This window comes from Desmodus rotundus, chromosome 2 (assembly GCF_022682495.2).
Source record: "Desmodus rotundus isolate HL8 chromosome 2, HLdesRot8A.1, whole genome shotgun sequence".
NCBI classification, from domain to species: Eukaryota; Metazoa; Chordata; class Mammalia; order Chiroptera; family Phyllostomidae; genus Desmodus; species Desmodus rotundus.
Window position 1 is genome coordinate 163670006 of NC_071388.1, and position 17326 is coordinate 163687331.

The 17326-nt window shown below is 33.7% G+C and overlaps 1 protein-coding gene across 2 annotated transcripts in view; it reads left to right on the forward strand.

The window, feature by feature from the left end:
* The window catches only part of AGPS (alkylglycerone phosphate synthase), a 142747-nt gene that overhangs the window by 83647 nt on the left and 41774 nt on the right, over positions 1-17326 (forward strand). For both annotated transcript variants that reach the window (XM_024561455.3, XM_053918801.1), the window contains 2 exons: positions 4489-4616; positions 13298-13349. In XM_024561455.3, the coding sequence (XP_024417223.2) occupies positions 4489-4616; positions 13298-13349 (180 nt within the window). The remainder of the gene's footprint in view (positions 1-4488; positions 4617-13297; positions 13350-17326) is intronic.

Genomic DNA, 17326 nt, shown 5'->3' on the forward strand with positions numbered 1-17326 from the left:
GTGAGCCTTTTGATGAAGTGAATTGAGATGTGTCCATTTGTGACTGGCTTAATTTGAATATGTCTTAATGGAAGATGACCTCTATCAGTCTGTATTTTGGTTTCACAGTGGGGCCTCCCTGCATAACTCATAGCTGGATAGTTAGACTTGCTCTGGTGATTTCATTAACTTTGCAATAATGCAAAGTCTTATTTTAATAATTTTCTTAACATCACTGATAGTTTCATGCTGGGTTTTACTACTTTAAAATGCCTGCTGTACATATGAGGCAGATGGGTATACAGAAATTTGAGATGTGGTCACTTCTTACCAGTACCTTAGAAATTTGATATAAAATTAAAATTTTAAAGCATGTTTGCTAATGTAAAGATTACATATATGTGTGCATGTGTGTATAGCATTAACTTTTTAAATAAGTAATTACATATACAGAATTAAAATACATACAAACATGTAAAAAACTCAAAAGGTACCGAAGGATGTATAGGGGAAAATCTGCCTTCTATCCTTGTGTTTCAGGCATCTCCCTTTCCATAGTAAACACGATTGCTATGTGTAGGCATATGCTGTACATTGCCTTTTCACTTTGTTGATTATTTCTTTTGCTGTGCAGAAGCTTTTTAGTTTGATATAGTTCCACTTGTTTGTTTTGATTTTGTTGATTGTGCCTTAGGTGATTTCCAAAAAACTATTACCAAGACTCATGTCAGGTAGCCTTTTCCCTATATTTTCTTCTAGGAGTTTCATGGTTTCAGGTTTTACATTTAAGTCGTTAATTTATTTTGAGTTAATTTTTGTGAGTGGTGTAAGATAGGGGTCACATTTCATTTTCTTAACTTGTGAATATCCAGTTTCCCCAGCAACACTTACTAAAAGCTGTCTCTTCTTCACTGAATGTTTTTGGCTCCGTTGTCAAATATTAGTTGACTGTATATAGTTGAGTTTATTTCTGGGCTCTCTGTTCTTTTCCACTGGTCTGTTTGTTTTCAGGCTAGTACCATACCGTTTTGATTACTATAGCTTTATGTAGTATAGTTTGAAATCAGCAAGTGTGACACCTCTGGCTCAGGAGTTCTTTGGCTGTTCAGAGTCTTTGTGGTTCCCACTACTGTAAATTTTAGGACTGTTTTTTTTCCCTGTAAAAATGCCATTGGAATTTTGATAGGTATTGCATTGAAGCTATAGATGGCTTTTGTTACTATTATTTTAACAATATTAATGCTTCCAATTCATGAACATGGGATGCCTTTCTAATTATTGTATTTGTGTCTTCTTCACTTTCTTTCATCAGTGTCTTACAGTTTTCAGAGTAGGGATCTTTCACTTCCCTGGTTAAATTTATTCCTAAGTATTTTATTGTTTTGATGCTATTGTAAATAGGATCAGTTTATTTCTTTTTTTATAAAATGCATTGTTAGTATAAAAATGCTATTGATCTTTATGTTAAACTTATATCTTTTAACTATACTGAATTCATTGATTAGTTTTAAGAGCTTCTTGGTTGTGTTTTGAGGATTTTCTCTATATAAAATTTTTTGTCAACTGCAATTAGAGACAGTTTTACTTCTTCCTTTCCAATTCTGATGCCTTTTTTTTTTTTCCTTGTCTGATTGCTCTATCTAGGACTTCCAGTATCCCTACTATTTCTACCCAGGCAAACTAGCTGGCCTACAGTTTTGCTTACTCCCTAGTAAGTTTTAGATCCTCCCCATTACCTTTTACCACATTCTTTACTCTTTTACAGAGTTTCATTACAAAACCATGATTGACTAAACTACAGGCCATTGAAGTTCTCCATGCTGTGTTGCAAATAAAGTAATTGCCTTTGGAAAGAAATCAGGAGCTGTTTTATGGTGTGTTTTCCCCCTTAGGCAAAGTTTCAGCCTGCAGCTCTGGAGGGGTGGGTGCAGGTCGAACAATGGCATGATTTTCTTTAAGGACACCCTTGCTTTAGGAGCTGAGTGCTAGGGGGAAGGAGGAAGGAAAGAAAGTCTTCTTGGTTTGCTTCTTCTGGTAAGATTCCAGCCCTTTACAAGCCAAGATAAGGGTGATTGGGGCCCCAGTATTAGCACACTACTCAAAGTAGAGCCTCTATCCCACCATTTAAAGCTGAGTATGAGAAGTGAGCCTTTTTCCCCTACCCCCCACCTTTTGGCTACACTCACCTGAAACTTAGCCTCAGTCAAAGGTAACTGAGGGCCAGGTGATACTTGGAATAGGATAAAAGACCGTCCTGAAATTGTCTTCATGTACATATCCAAGATAAAGGAAAACATGTGTCCACACAATAACTTGTACACATATTCATAGTAGCATGATTTATAGCAGCCACAAAGTGGAAAACTATGGAACATTCAGCCCTGGCCCCTGACCTCTGGGTAGGGAAGAGAGGCTGGACATTGAATTACTGTATTTTGCTGTGTATAATGTGCAGTTTTTTTGCCCAAATTTTTGAGGGAAAAATAACGATGCACATTATACATGGGTATAATCATTACGTACCCTGGGTATAGTAATGGGTATAATAATCCCATGTATAATTCTCACAAAAACGTGGTGCGCATTATTCACAGGAGCACGTTATATGTGGCAACATACGGTAGTCACTAATTGCCAGTGGCTGAAGTGATCATGCCTATGTAATGAAACTTACCTAAAAGTTACTAAAATAGGGGTGTTAGAGAGTTTCCAGGTTGGTGAACACATGGAGGTGCTGGGAGGGTGTTTTATCTGGAGAGGGCATGGAACTTTGTACCCTTCCCCCCACATTTTGCCCTGTGCATCTCTTCCTTCTGACTGTTCCTGAGTTGTGTCCTGTTATACACTGGTAAAATAGTAAAAAAAAAAAAAAAAAAAAAAGTACAAGCCCAAATATCCCTCAACTGATGAATGGTTAAACAAAATGGGTTATTACATACAGTGGAATAATATTCAGTTACTATAAAGGAACAGAGTACTTATTACATGCTATAACATGATTGAACCTTGAAAACATTATCTAAGTGAAAGAAGCTAGTCACAAAAGACCATATATTCTAAGATCCTGTGTATCTGTAATGTCTAGAATAGAGCAGAAAATAGATAGGTGGGTGTCTAGGACTGAGGGGTGCAGGAGAAATGGAGAATGATTGTTTGATGGGTTTCTTTTTGGGGGTGATGAAAATGTTCTAAACTTGATTATGATGATAGTTGCATATATCTGTGAATATACTCAAAACCATTGAATTTTATACTTTAAATGGGTAAAATTTTACGGTCTGAATTATATCTCAGTAAACATGCTAAAATGAAAGAGAGTCTGGTCACTTTTATTATCATTTAAAATGTACAAGATATATCTTTTTTTATTCAAATATTAACTGGGCCAGACTTGCAAAGCTTTGTGATTTTACAAGTCATAATAGGGCCATATTTGATATTTCAGTAGGAAATCTCTTAATGTGATTGATAAACATATTGTGATCTAATGCAATGTAATTTACTTCTGGTGGACTTAGTCATTTTTAATCTTGTATTATATGTTGACATTTTATTTTAGGTATACTATAAATTTATTGGAAGCTTTGATTTTGTGAGACTTTTCATTTATTTCTGGTGTTGTAATTGTTTTACAGTTTCAAAGATTTCCTTCTTTGTTCATTTTGATGATTTGCAAACAGTTTCCTAATAATTTTAATAATAATTTTTACCATTTCTACATCAGGAACCACTGGATTTGAAAAGCTAGGCTTGTGAATACAATTGTTTTTAACCATGTCTCTTCAACTATGTTAGCATTGCTATTAGATCATGTAGTTGTATTTAACTTGTTTATTTCTGCTCGGATTTGTCCACCACTCCTCCATATAATGGAAAAGGAACATTTGTTTCATTGGTGGTCCTAGCTCTATATATATATGCTATCATATATGCTATCATATATATATGATAATTTTTGTTTCTGAAATATCTTCTTTTTGTTTCACACAAGGCCACCTCCCTTGCATTTGTCTTTTCTTCATATTAATTCTTATGGAAAAAGGCAAGGTGTAATTTGTTCTATCACCCTAAGTTCTCATGGAAAGTTAAGTTCTTTTTGCCCCAGTAAATTGTTGTCACAGTAATAACAGACACAAATATCAATATATACTTTTGTATGAATGCATATGAGATATAAAACCTGTTGTTTTTCAAATATTTCTTTTTCTTTTAGTAAGTTGTAATACTTTTAAAACTACTTAAAAGTAACCTTCTTGGAGAAAGGTTACTTTAAAATTGTTTTAAAGTATTTATATATAATGAAGAAAAATGTATTCTAAAAACTTTTTTAGAAATTATAAAATTGCTTAGTTTTTCTAGAAAAACTTGATTAGCCATTATTTCCACAGATAGATCAAATAGATTTAAATATAATAATAGAATAAATTAATTGAATGAATAAAATAGATTTAAATCTGATTTAGAAAATTGGCATATGATATATTTGGATTATTCCCCCTTCTTTTTCAGGAACTCTTGGTGTGATAACAGAAGCTACAATAAAAATCAGACCACTCCCTGAATATCAAAAGTTTGGCTCAGTAGCTTTCCCTAATTTTGAACAAGGAGTAGCCTGTTTAAGGGAAATTGCAAAACAGGTAAAAATCAAACGAGTAAACGAAAAACCAAACCCGTACATATATACTTATGTTTTTTAAATTCTACTGTATAATTGATTTTGATGTGTCACATAGAATCTTCATATATAATTGTGTTATATATTTGTGGTTTTCACCTAGTCCTATATCAAAAGGTAATATTGTAAAATCATCCCTTTAAATGCAGTTGCTATTTTTTTTCAATAATTATATACCTATTTTTGGTTTGAAAAGTGCTGTGCAATTTTAAGCCAAGGTGAGATATATACTTGGGTTGATAGCTTTGAATGATTTTGCCTTTTATTTAATGTTATGTTTTCTTCTGTTATTTTTGGGTGAGATATTTTGTGATGAATTTAGGCAATATTTAATTTTTCTTAAGACATTTATTGAAATTGAAATAAATAGCTGAGTGTCAATGGCCCAGAAATTTAGAAATTATCTGTAGTTAATCAGTTCTTAGAATGTGCTGCTATCAGGCCCTACTTTGTTTTATAGTATTGCTTATTCTATAGCTAAATGAAGTGATATAATACAGGATAGCATCATACAACATAATATATTTACTTATAACTAAAAGAATCCCCTTTTTTTCCTTCCTTCTTTTAAAGGATGTATTTTCAAGGGTCCTTAAAAGACTAGGTAATACAAAGTAATTTTTTTTCTCTATTTAGTTCTGTGTATCAGTGTGAAGTTCTTACATTTCTTTAGGCATTTGGTTCATTGTTTGAACTACAGTGGTTTATGAAAAATTCTTTTTTCAACATTTTCTAATGGGGGGAAAGTTAAGAGAATATATTTCAGCCTCGTCTTGCTTTCTCCAAACTCCTGGAGTTCTTTAATACTTCAACTATACTGGACTAGAATCTTGAAGGCCAAGGAGCTTTCTAATGTGATCTGTCGTAGGTTATCTAGCAGTTTCCCAGTGCAGAGTGGAGGGAGGATTGGATGAGGCAAAGCAATTTTAACTAGCAAGCACTCTGTATTGATTGTAGACTTGACAGGGTGCCGAAGCGAAAAGTAGTGAGGAGTCCTATCTTCCCACTATCCCGAGAGAACCACTCTTGTTTTAGAGAATATTTAAAATGAGGAAGAAACTGTTTTAATTTAAAATGAGTAAAAAAAGTTTGTTTACTCCCATATTTACCATTTTCAGTGCTCTTTATTCCATATGCTCAGTTCAGTTTTGCTTTCTGAGAAACTTGTTCTTCCTGACAGTTCCCCACTTTTAGGAAGTTCAGCTGTATGGACTCACTACCTCATCTAACAGTTGACAAGGGTAGTGTTTAGAATGTTCAAATGGCTTCTGTTACTTAGAGTCAGCTGGATTGCTTTTCCCATCAAGAATTAGCCATAGGCCCCTTGATCTCGATTGTTTTGCTTCTGGGTGCAGGGGAGAGGTTAAAAAGAAGTATAGTCCTAGAATCAACATCCTTGAACTTGTGGCAGGTTGCTTTGGTGGGATAAAGTATAAGTGAGTGTTAAAGGTTGAAATCCTTACGAAAGTGCTCCTAGTTTACTAGCACTTTGGGGATGTATAGTAAGGATTACGCTGTGTTCACTAAAATAATGAGATGGTAACAGTATTTAAAAGTAGGCTGATTGAATAAAGGAGTGGAGATAAGTTTTAGGAGTAAATATCTGAACATTGAGCAAGCCTTCTGTCACTTAAAGGCCAAGAAAGTAAATTCAAATTTAAGACACCCCAGGTATTGAGATATAAAAGAACTACTTGTAGAGCATTATGGATTTGCCTAGAAGTTAATACCTAGAAAAATTGGAAGCTAAATAAAACCAAAGATTTTCCACAAATAGATTGTATTTTCTTGTTAATTTCAAAATCTTCCTTAGTGGGTAATTTTTTTATTCCAGCATTTCTACTTTGTATTGTAATTTATTCATTGTGTTAAGTACTTTATTTTTATTTACTTTTTGTCTTTGCCAAGCTTGACTGTTCTCCCCCAAAAGCTTTATTATTAAAAGATACAGTTCAGATTATTTCTCTCATTCAGGTTTTGAATGCCATCTTTCAAATTGACCATTACTGCTTTATATTTTATAGCAAAATAAACACGAAGTCAAGTTAGGTTTAAAAAATAATTACAGTCGTTATAAAACTGGTATGATTTGTATGTATTCTATTTTCAACAAAAGATGAAGTCACATTCAGTCTGTGTTGGTCCACCTCTGCCCCTACACAGTGCATCTACTCTGTAGAATACAGATTTAGTGTCGTTACATGATCTTTGGAGTAGAAGTAGATGTATTTTATGTATTCCTGAGTGCTCCATCTGCTTTTCCACATTGCAAATACTTGCATGTAAATACATCTAGGTTTTATTAATGAGAAATAATGTACAAGTATATCAAAATCTTAAGTTTATGATTTCATTATAGGGAAAGTGTTGGATTTAAACATAAATGATTGGTACAGTCTCATGTTGTTTTTGTAATAATTACAATATGCTCTGGTAGAAAGCAACAGAAGAACTACTTGTGCCCAGAAAAAGCAAGTGATGAAATTTCTCTTCATCCTTGCATAAGCCAGTAAAATTTGTCCTTCAATTTGTTTAAAAAAATTCTTTGGATATTCACACAGTGATAATAATCTAAATTCACTACACAATTAACTATATTGAATTATCTTGGATAAATAAAGGTGATGATTGATAGAAAGCGCCACCCTGTGGTTAAAAAGCAGATCAAAAAGAAAGCTCCTTTCTAATCCATAGTTTCAACAATTTGGTTTTTCGTACTTAAAATAGACAGTTTTCAGAGATAAATACTGTGTGACTAGAAAGCTTGCCTTACTTGAAACGGGTTAAAAAGCCCAAATAATATTTTATTCTCAAATACCGCTCTTATGAGTGAAACAATTGAGTTATCCCACTGTTCGGAGAAGCTACATTTTTTACTATGATGGACATGTAGAGAAGTATTATTGTTTACCTTACCTGGAAATGGGTAAATGCTAGCATTATGGTTTATGGACATTTACATAGTAGTTTATAGAATGTACAAATCTCACATGACAAGAGTGTTATTGTATGTGCTTCCCTGCTTTGTAACAGTATTCTCAGGCAGAAAAACTGAGAAAATTACCAGGTTTTTGGCACTAGGCATTGTTCAATTTGCAATTTGGATTTTCAGCTGATAACAGAATTAAGATCCATTAAAATAGATGGTACATGTTTTATGATTGTGCCAAATTCCTGATTGAATAATGAGTTGGCTGCTTGTAATTCCTCACTGTCATTTCATAGCGCTTTCATTTTTGCAGTATTTTCAGTCTCAAGTTGCTTTTGAAATGGGATGTATTTTGGATGAGTAGCTTTTGGAAAGGAGCCTGTGTGATTGTTCCCAAATAGCTAAGTGGGCTCTGTATATTTTCACCACTGTTCTCACTGAAGGGAATAAATTGAGCGACCTTATACTGGCAGCGGAAGGATTCTGCTAAGGTCTGATCTGATCTTTGTCCATGTGAGGAATTGTCCTCTTTCAGTACTTCACTACCTTGTGGGGAGCTAGAAAGGAAGATTAATGTGATTCTGTCTCATAAGTGGCAGTCCAGTACAATCTCCACCTTTACTCAGTAGATGGGTAAGTGACTTTTAAGACTTTTTTAGAAAGTAGATTTCCTACTAAAGCCTCTCCAAAGGGAGAAAGTTGTGTTTTTTAACCACGAGATCAGTGTCAGATATAATATTTTGTTATTCTCTTTTATTGTTTGCTTAAAAGTGACTCGAATGAAAACTGTTGAAACAAGCTCAAAGCAGTTCTTGAAGTTTGGGATTTTTTCCTCCCCCGAGTAAAAATGTAGGAGTTATACCCTGTGATATTGAGAGATGAACATTGCGGCATGAATTAGCATGCATTCTTCCAAAAACTCTTTTTGTCAGTATGAAAACTAGGTTTTTAGAATTATAGATTAAAAGGCAGCTTTTTCTCTCACTACTTTTTGAAAAGGGATGGCCCTTTCTACCTACCATCACTTTTATTTTAAACAGTTTTAAACTGATAGGGTGGTTTTTTTTTCCCTAATGAATGTAGACCATGATTTGGGAAGAAATAACATAGGTTATGTTTGACATCTCAGAATGTTACACTTCTGAGTTGTTCTGTTTTCAGCTTGATTTATCTTGGAGGGGTTCAAATAAATTGAAAGGAGTGAGGTTTAGCACTTATACTATAAAACAATTAAAACTTGGGAATAATTGGTTACATGTAGAAAATGGATTTGTCATTTTAAATCTTTTTTTTTTTAATTATATTTTTCTCTCCCTGAAGCAGAGAGAATAACCTAGCCAAGTGTTCGGTTAATTGGATTTACTGTGTGATCCAGCAAAATATGTTAAACTTGAGGACAGTTACAAGACAGGCTCTGGACCAGGAGCTACTGAGAACAAGTCATTACACCCCTGCTAAACTGAAAGTGTAAAATTAATGGGGAGACTGTTTGGTAGTAACTCCGGCCCTTCCCTCAATATAAGTGGAGGGAAGTATCTACTCCATAATATGTATTATTTCATTCCTTAAAATCAAGAGATAATTTTCATTTAAAAAAAAACTTCTTGTTCACAATGTAGGCTCCTAGTAAAAGTTCTTGTTTAAATGTACAGTATGACATTTCAAATAGGACCGGCTATACCAATATCCTTAAACATTGTATGATTTCATCTGTGGTGTTAATTCTTATCAGTTAGAGGAAGAACTATTTCTGTCTACATTTTAAACTTTTGTATCTGGAAATTTGCATTTAATAAAATTCTCTTTCACATATCCTTTTTTGAATTATTATGTTGTGTCTTTTATATGAGATAGTATGGTCTTAACTTTATACCCAACACAGTATAATGGATTATGTAAATTAAAGACATGGTTCTTGTCTTCTAATAATAACTAAGGATGTTGCCTGTTATACACTTTTCAGTGTTTAAATTTGTGTATAGCTTTGTACAGGGGGTTTGGTTTTGAAGCATTGACTTCTGATACAGTATGAGATTAGTGGACTGTCTCCAAAATAGTCTTCTGGCTAAGAATTCTGGGCTGTTCTAGAATCGGCACAGAAAGTTTGTTTTACTCCTTGAGGAAACAAATCTTTTCAATTCAAAGATGATTTATTCCTTAACCATGATACCAAAAATATAGGACTACCATCTAGTGCTTTTATTTTATAGTTTATCCTTATGAACTCAGAACAGTGGAAATTCTACACATTTAAAATGTATTAAAAGACACTTTGAATAACATGCAAGTTCTGGTTTTCTCTGTCAAAAGAAAGAGATATTACCTGGCTCTATAAAGACAAATTTTGCAGAAATCTTTTGATGTGTTTCTTTCAGGAACTACTTGGAGGAAATGGTTAGATTGAGAAATCTGTTGCTTTTAAGTTAGTTCAGAGACTTCTAAGTAAATAAGACTAATTAGAGTGGTGATTTTATTTTTCAGGTTATATATTTGAGTAAATTTCTGTTTGTACAATAATAACATTAACGGGATAAAATTGCCATCTATTAGACTTAGTCAGTCTTATACTCATGCTTTGAGGCCACTGTGTTTTGTTATCTTTGCTCAGATAAAACAATGATATTGACATTTATTAGCCCATAATGATCCATTTCTCTTACCCATTCTGACTATTTAGTAAGTATTTAGTAAGTGTTATTTAGGTACAAGTGAGGATATATTAGAGATTTTAGTAAGGGCACATTTATCACAGTAGGAAAGAAGTTGACTATTTCATTAACTGCAGTTCAAATAAGCAATTTTTGTATGAGTGTTTCTTGAATTCCCTGAATGTATCATTAACTCACCATTGCACATCGTAAAAATATTCCCGCAGGTTGGTTCTGATCACCTACCACCAGGGGTCACTTTAACTCAAGGACCCTTTCCCCCCTTTCCTAATCTGATTGAATAGCATGGGAGTGAATTTAGAGCTGAGATTCTCAGAATTTGTGATGTCTCTAACTTTTAAAGGAAATGTTTTGAGGTTTTTTTAAACCTACCAAATCAGTTTTCATAACAATTGAAACATAACCTAATCTTAACTAAAGGTATCATAACCAGGAATGTTGTTCTGTTTTTTAAATTCTAGTAAAATATAGTTATAGTTACATTTAATTATAGTAAAATGGTCTATTGATAGGAACTTCTATTTAATTAGCTCTGTAGTGACAACGTCTAATGTAAAATTTTAAGACACTTTTTCTGCTTTGTATTTTTAGAATGACGTGCAATGATTTACAAATTATCAATTACCAGAGGACCAGAAAGCAATCTAGATTTTTTTTCTTTAATTTGAGTGCTTTACTTCTGAGAATTTACTTGTGACAGTAACTGAAAAAGTCCATTTATTGACTTTTAAAATATGCTGCACTATTAAAACATGAGACTAATAAAATTGTTGTTTGATTTTGGTAATCTTCGAGTTGGCGTTGAAAACTAATTTATTAATTATTTAGAGACAAAAAATTTCTTTAGCTTAACCTTCTACTCTGCTTCAGTATAAATAGAAATAGTGTATGACCGACTAGTTCATGTGACTCAGCTATCAATTTAAAAGCACATTCAATGCAATTGAATATTGGTTGCTATATGTAGCAAGTGACCTAAAGCTTTCTTATTTTCCCCTTCTTTTTAATTTGTAAAGTTAGAGTATACAGAAACTTTGCGAGAATAGTGTGGTGATCACCTGTATATCCATCTCGTATATTCAACAATTAACTTTCTGGTCTGTTTTATAATGTTTGTGTATGTTTTCTGGACCACTTGAAATTAAGTTGGAGACTCTATATGGCACTTCACCTTTAAATACTTCTAAAAGAAAAAGTGTTCTTTATAACCACAATACTGTTATCATGTCTAAGAAAATCAGTAATTTCCTAATGTCATCTAATACTCATTCAGTAATCCGTTTATTCCAGTTTTCCCCTAGGTGTTTTTTGTGGATGGTGTTGTCAAACTAAGGCTTTGTCAAGGCCTGCATATTGTATCTTAGTTGTTTCAGACGTTGAATTCCACTAGAACGTCGCCATACTAAATGGCATATATTCTTTCCCCCGTTTTCTGATGTATGTGTGCCCGTGTTGGTTGTTTTCATTAATAACACGTGCTATAGATACAGGGGAAGTAGAATCTGGGAGGCAATAGGAGATGGAATTTACAAGTTGTTGATAGGAATTTAAAATGCTTTTTAAAAAAAAATAATGACAGTAGTTCTGAATTCTTTCTCATATTTTGCTGGTGTGCTTAAGCCAAGACATATAAGTATGTATGTTATATTCTATTTTATGAGGAAAAGAAACTTGGTTTAATCAGGGTTCATGTGTTTTGTTAGACATTGATATGCCCAATTTAATAAAGATATTTCAGGAAAATTGATGCTCCTTTGGTATTTGGAAGCTGGTAACATTTTTAGAGGTTTGAACCCAAATACATTGATACCTTTATACCAAGATTTGATGTTACTCAGGTAGTAGGTTTTTTATTTTATTTTATAACAATATACTTTTAATAAGATCAGGAAATAGCAAATAAGATAATCTTCATGTAATTTTTTGTTTCAAATGTGACTTTATAGCTGTGTCTTTTAAGTGATTTTTTTGGGGGGGGGAGCTGTGTGGTGTATTTGAAATGTTGCTCATTCAGCAGTCAGGATAGCTCGGTTCTAGTTCTCTTTCCTGTTTAATAGACATCCGACCTCTGAGAAGTCTTTTCATCTCTTTGGTTCTGTGTCCTTACCTATAAAATTAGGGACTGCTACCCTGACAGGGTTGTTTCTCATATTAAATAAAGACATAAGAAAGTAGCTTGGAACCATAGGATTATAAAGTATAAGATAATATGTTCTTGTTATGCTGTGTGTATAAAATTTTCTAATATTGTTTCTTTAGATTTGGCAGTGACTTTTTTATATAGATTGAATTATCTCACCTTTAGTTTCAAAGTGGAGTAAATAAGTTGTATAGTATTTATAATAAGAAACTAACAAGTCATTTTGTTGGGTGAAATAAAACATGTATTATAAATTGTTTTAAAAATGAAATATTTGTCCAGTTAAAAGAAAGTGATAGCAAAAATATTGTAATACACAGTTAAAAGTGTATTAAGTTTGGTTCTTTTGAGTGGTTCCCATAAGTCTCAACATTGTGTTTGGTTCAAATTTTATTGATAAATGGTAGTACTCAGAAGATAAATGTTTTAATCTGAAAGCAACCTCTTGGTAGCAGGTTAACCATGTTAAAAATTTGCATAGAAAATAAAAATCCCATTTAGGGTACAGCTCACTTTATTTCTCTGGAAAAATTGTAACTAATTTAAACCTTGCTAGTGTTTGTATTATAGTGTTTTACATTACAAATTAATATAAAAATCTGCTTTCCTTTCTTTTCTTCTCTTGCAGCTTTTATTGTGTGCCTAAATAAACACGATACTCGTGCACTTTTAGATGTTTTAGATACATAATCTTATGCTGCAAAGTTTTGTTGCTGTTTTTACACAGATAGCCTTGAAAGATCTTAGAATTCTAGATACTGAGAGTTTTTCTGTGTATTATGAAAAGGGATAAAAAGAAGAAACAATTCTTAGACTTATCTATGAAGAAAAATGATGTTCCTATTTTACCTCTCTAGCTTCTTTACCTTATTAAGTTTATATCACATTTTTTTCTTTTAAAACAGAGATGTGCTCCTGCATCTATTCGCCTCATGGATAACCAGCAGTTTCAGTTTGGTAAGTAAGAAATGGTGATTTTAAAATCTGCTTATGAAGCCACAGAAATTTATGAAATACCAGTTATGTGCCAGGAAGACTACTGAGTGCAGAGCTAGAATGACGAACATCATAGTTCCTATCCTTCAGGAAGCTCTCCATCTAATGAGGACAGCGATTATATGAATGAATGAATGAATGAATGCAAGACGTTGGAGGGGCTGTGAAAGACGACGGCGCTGGCTACCCTGGTGTGCACGTGAGGGCGGGTTGATGGCCTGCACAATTTTCCTTGAGGATGGGGTGGAGAGACAGGAAAGGCTTCTTAAAGGATGGTGATTCTTGAGCTAATCTTAGAAGGTGAATAGAAATTTGCCTAAGATGTCCTCTTCCTCTTCCTACTACCAAATTTGTTCACTTACTAGAAAAAAATAGGAAGTTGTAAAACCTTAGTGGCATATTTTAGTTTTATGTGGCTCACACAGAGGTTATGGTGAAAGTTGTCCCAGGAGTTAAAGCTAGATGGGTGGACTAAGGCTTGCAGGGTAGATTTGTCAGGCGAGGGGTTTATTTGTAGAGGGAGTGAAATGAATCAACTTTACATTTGAGGAAGCTTACGCTAGCATTCTGCAGGATAGATTAGAATGGTGCCAGCAGGAAGGAGGAGTTGAAATGGTTAAAGAGGCCAATTTTGGGGGCCTTGATCAAGGTGGCAGCAGTGGAGGTAATGAGTAAGGAACAGATTTTTCAAAGGCCTGCTTGCCAACTGGATGTAGAAGGTTAAATAAAGGTAAGAGTTGAGGGCAACTGCCAGATTTTGATTTGACAGATTGGATTGGTAGATAGCAGTCTAGAAGTGATGATGACTTTGGGGAAAAGACATTACAACGGGTTGCATTTAAGGAGCCATTGGGGTATTCAAATGGAAAATTCAGTAGCAGGAAACTGTTTCTTTTTCACCCTATTTTGCTTAAAGTGTTAAACTTTATGACATATTTTTTCATCTTTTCAATTCTAGTTTTATTTCTTCTATATATTTTCCATAAATTCTAATTTAGTTCGTATTTAAATTTATAGAATTTAAGTACCCCCAAAACAGTCCATGAAATTATGGGAATGATTGCTCAATAATAAATACAAAGGCTAAGATAGACAGGTTTTTGTTCGTTCCATCTAAGAGTAGTTTAGATTTAATTGAAGTTTTCTATGTCCGTTACAGGCTTTTATTTCTTCAAGTAAATTACTTTGAAAATATTATAATACTGATAAAAGTTTAAGATAAATGTGTCCTATAAATAATGAAATAGTTAAATGAAAAGCTTAAACATTCTATGGAAATGAAATCTTTTCAATATGTTGAAATGATATGTATCAGTGAGTAATATTGAAATGATCTACAGATTTCTTCTCTGAAGTAAAGTTTGTAAAATGTAGGGAATGTTTCTCATTCATTTTTATATCTCCTGAATCTATTACATAGCACGTTGACTGACTTAATCATTAAATTAGCAAAAGAGGTTAAGCAAATCTTGGATAGTGCACAGCATAGTGCTAATGCTAGTAAGCACATTATCAGTAGCATAATTTATCACGTATCTCCTCGCAGCTGTTCAAGGTAGTATTCCTCGTTTACAAACTACTCAAAGGTGTAAAATTGCAGTCCAATTTCACAAGTTAGAGCTTGTGGTAGAGCTGTGTTTAAACCCAGATGTGTCTGATCCACTGTCTCAGATTACTTCTTTGAAATGTAGATGTTTATTAAGTCCCTTTAAATTATTTAATTAACACTGTAACGACACAAAATTCACTAATCAAACTGTCCAGCTAGTAAATTTGGAAACCAATTACTTTATTTTTTTTATTGTTGTTCAAGTACAGTTTTCTGCCTTTCCCCCCCCCCCCAACCCTCCCCACCTCCCTCCCTGTTTCCACCCTACCCTGTTATTGTCCCTGCATCCTTTATAGTTGTTCCTGCAAACCCTTCACTCTTTTCTCCTGAAATTCCCTCCCCTCTCCCCTCTGGACACTGTCAGCCTGTACTCAATTTCAGTGTCTTTGGTTATATTTTACTTGCTTGTTCATTTTGTTGATTAGGTTCCTGTTAGAGGTGAGATCATATGGTATTTGTCTTTCCCCACCTGGCTTATTTCGCTTAGCATATACTCTCTAGTTCCATCCATGCTGTCGCAAAGGCTAGGAGCTCCTTCTTTCTTCTGCTGCATAGAATTCCATTGTGTAAATGTACCATAGTTTTTTGATCCATTCATTTACTGATGGGCACCTAGGTTGCTTCCAGCACTTGGCTATTGTAAATTGTGCTGATATGAACATTGGAGTGCATAGGTTCTTTTGAATTGTTGTTTCAGGGTTCTTAAGATACAATCCTAGCAGTGGAATTGTCGGGTCAAAAGGCAGTTCCATTTTTAGTTTTCTGAGGAAATTCCATACTGTTTTCCACAGTGGTTGCACCAGTCTGCATTCCTACCAACAGTGCACTAGGGTTCCCTTTTCTCCACAACCTCTCCAACACTTGCTGTTTGTTGTCAGTTACTTTATTTACTGTAAAAGATAAAACACAATCGCTGGAATATATTTAGAGTGTAATCACTTTGATAGGCAACATTAATCAAAGAGTAAGTGAAAGCTAATATGCCCAATTGATAGTAATACTTGACCTACTTAAAAGTTAGTATCGCTGTTACAATAATATGCTCTAAAGGTATCACTTCAACTCAGTATCAGGAGTATATGTGACTACCCCCCACTAGCATTTACAGAAATTATGCAATGTGTTAAGATGAGGATATGCCCTTAGGATTATTTTACATCAGTCATAACATTTGAAGTCTTCATTCTTTGTGTAAAGATTATGTGGATCAAGAGAATTTTTTGAGGAACATACAATTTCAATTTCTTGCAAGAACACAACACACACACTCACACATCTATATTTATATGTTTATTTCCAATTGTTAAAGTAGAATGAATACCATTTGTGACAGAAAGTGAATACTTTGATGATATGGCATTTCTGACTTTAATCATGCTAGAAATGGCATCTATTAAAGCACTGGTTATGCCAGAGAAGCATCGCTGACAGGTTACAATAAAAGAAAAACAAAACCCCCAAACAAACCTCTTATGATCCAGGAGCTCAGAAAGATTGCTAGGTTGGTCCTTAGATAATCTGGCCTTCGTTTGTGTTGTGGTTTCCTTTGTTCAGTTACAGCGTGGATGCCTAATTCTTAGCCTCTGGTGAAGACTTCGTGGTAGTTGGGTTTTTACGAAATGCAGTTTTGTATTATAATCAATAGAAGTATAATACATATTCCAGATTCACACTCTCACTTAAAAAAAAGTGAATGGAAAAAAAAAGACTGCAAGTAATAGTTTCTTCCTTAGACTTCTGTTTGTTTTTCAAAAAACTAGTTTGCTGTGTGTACCTATTGTAAAGAAGGGACCCACACTTTAAATATAAACTGAATCCCCAAACCTTAAAGCCTCTTTTTAGTAACAAAATTTTTATTTGAAGATAATTTTAGACTTACTAGGGGCTTTAACAATTTTTATAAAAATTCTGTGTAAATGGATGCCACATTTTTTGAATTGGACTCGGATCACTAAGGCCAGATGTGTGACTCTTAAATGTAACAGTCATGAGAGTTAAGAAGTTGCTACTCTGAAAACAATGAGAAAACAGTAAAGACTTTCACTCAATTAAGCTCAGTCTGCAGGCAGAGATGTTAATTTAACAGACTCTGAGACCCCATTCATGGTATGGGGACAGTTTTAACTCTCGGGGTGTGATTAAGGAAGCAATTCCTAGTTTTATGCCAAGAATTCTAGATGAAATAAGAATTAATTAAGAAACAACCTTAAATGTGGTATTGACTCCATATTTGGTTATAGTTCTGCATGGTTTCTGCATAATTAAAAAAATAAAAGTAAAACCAGTCACCATTGGGTGGTCTTAATGAAGTAAAAATCAATGAAGTGAT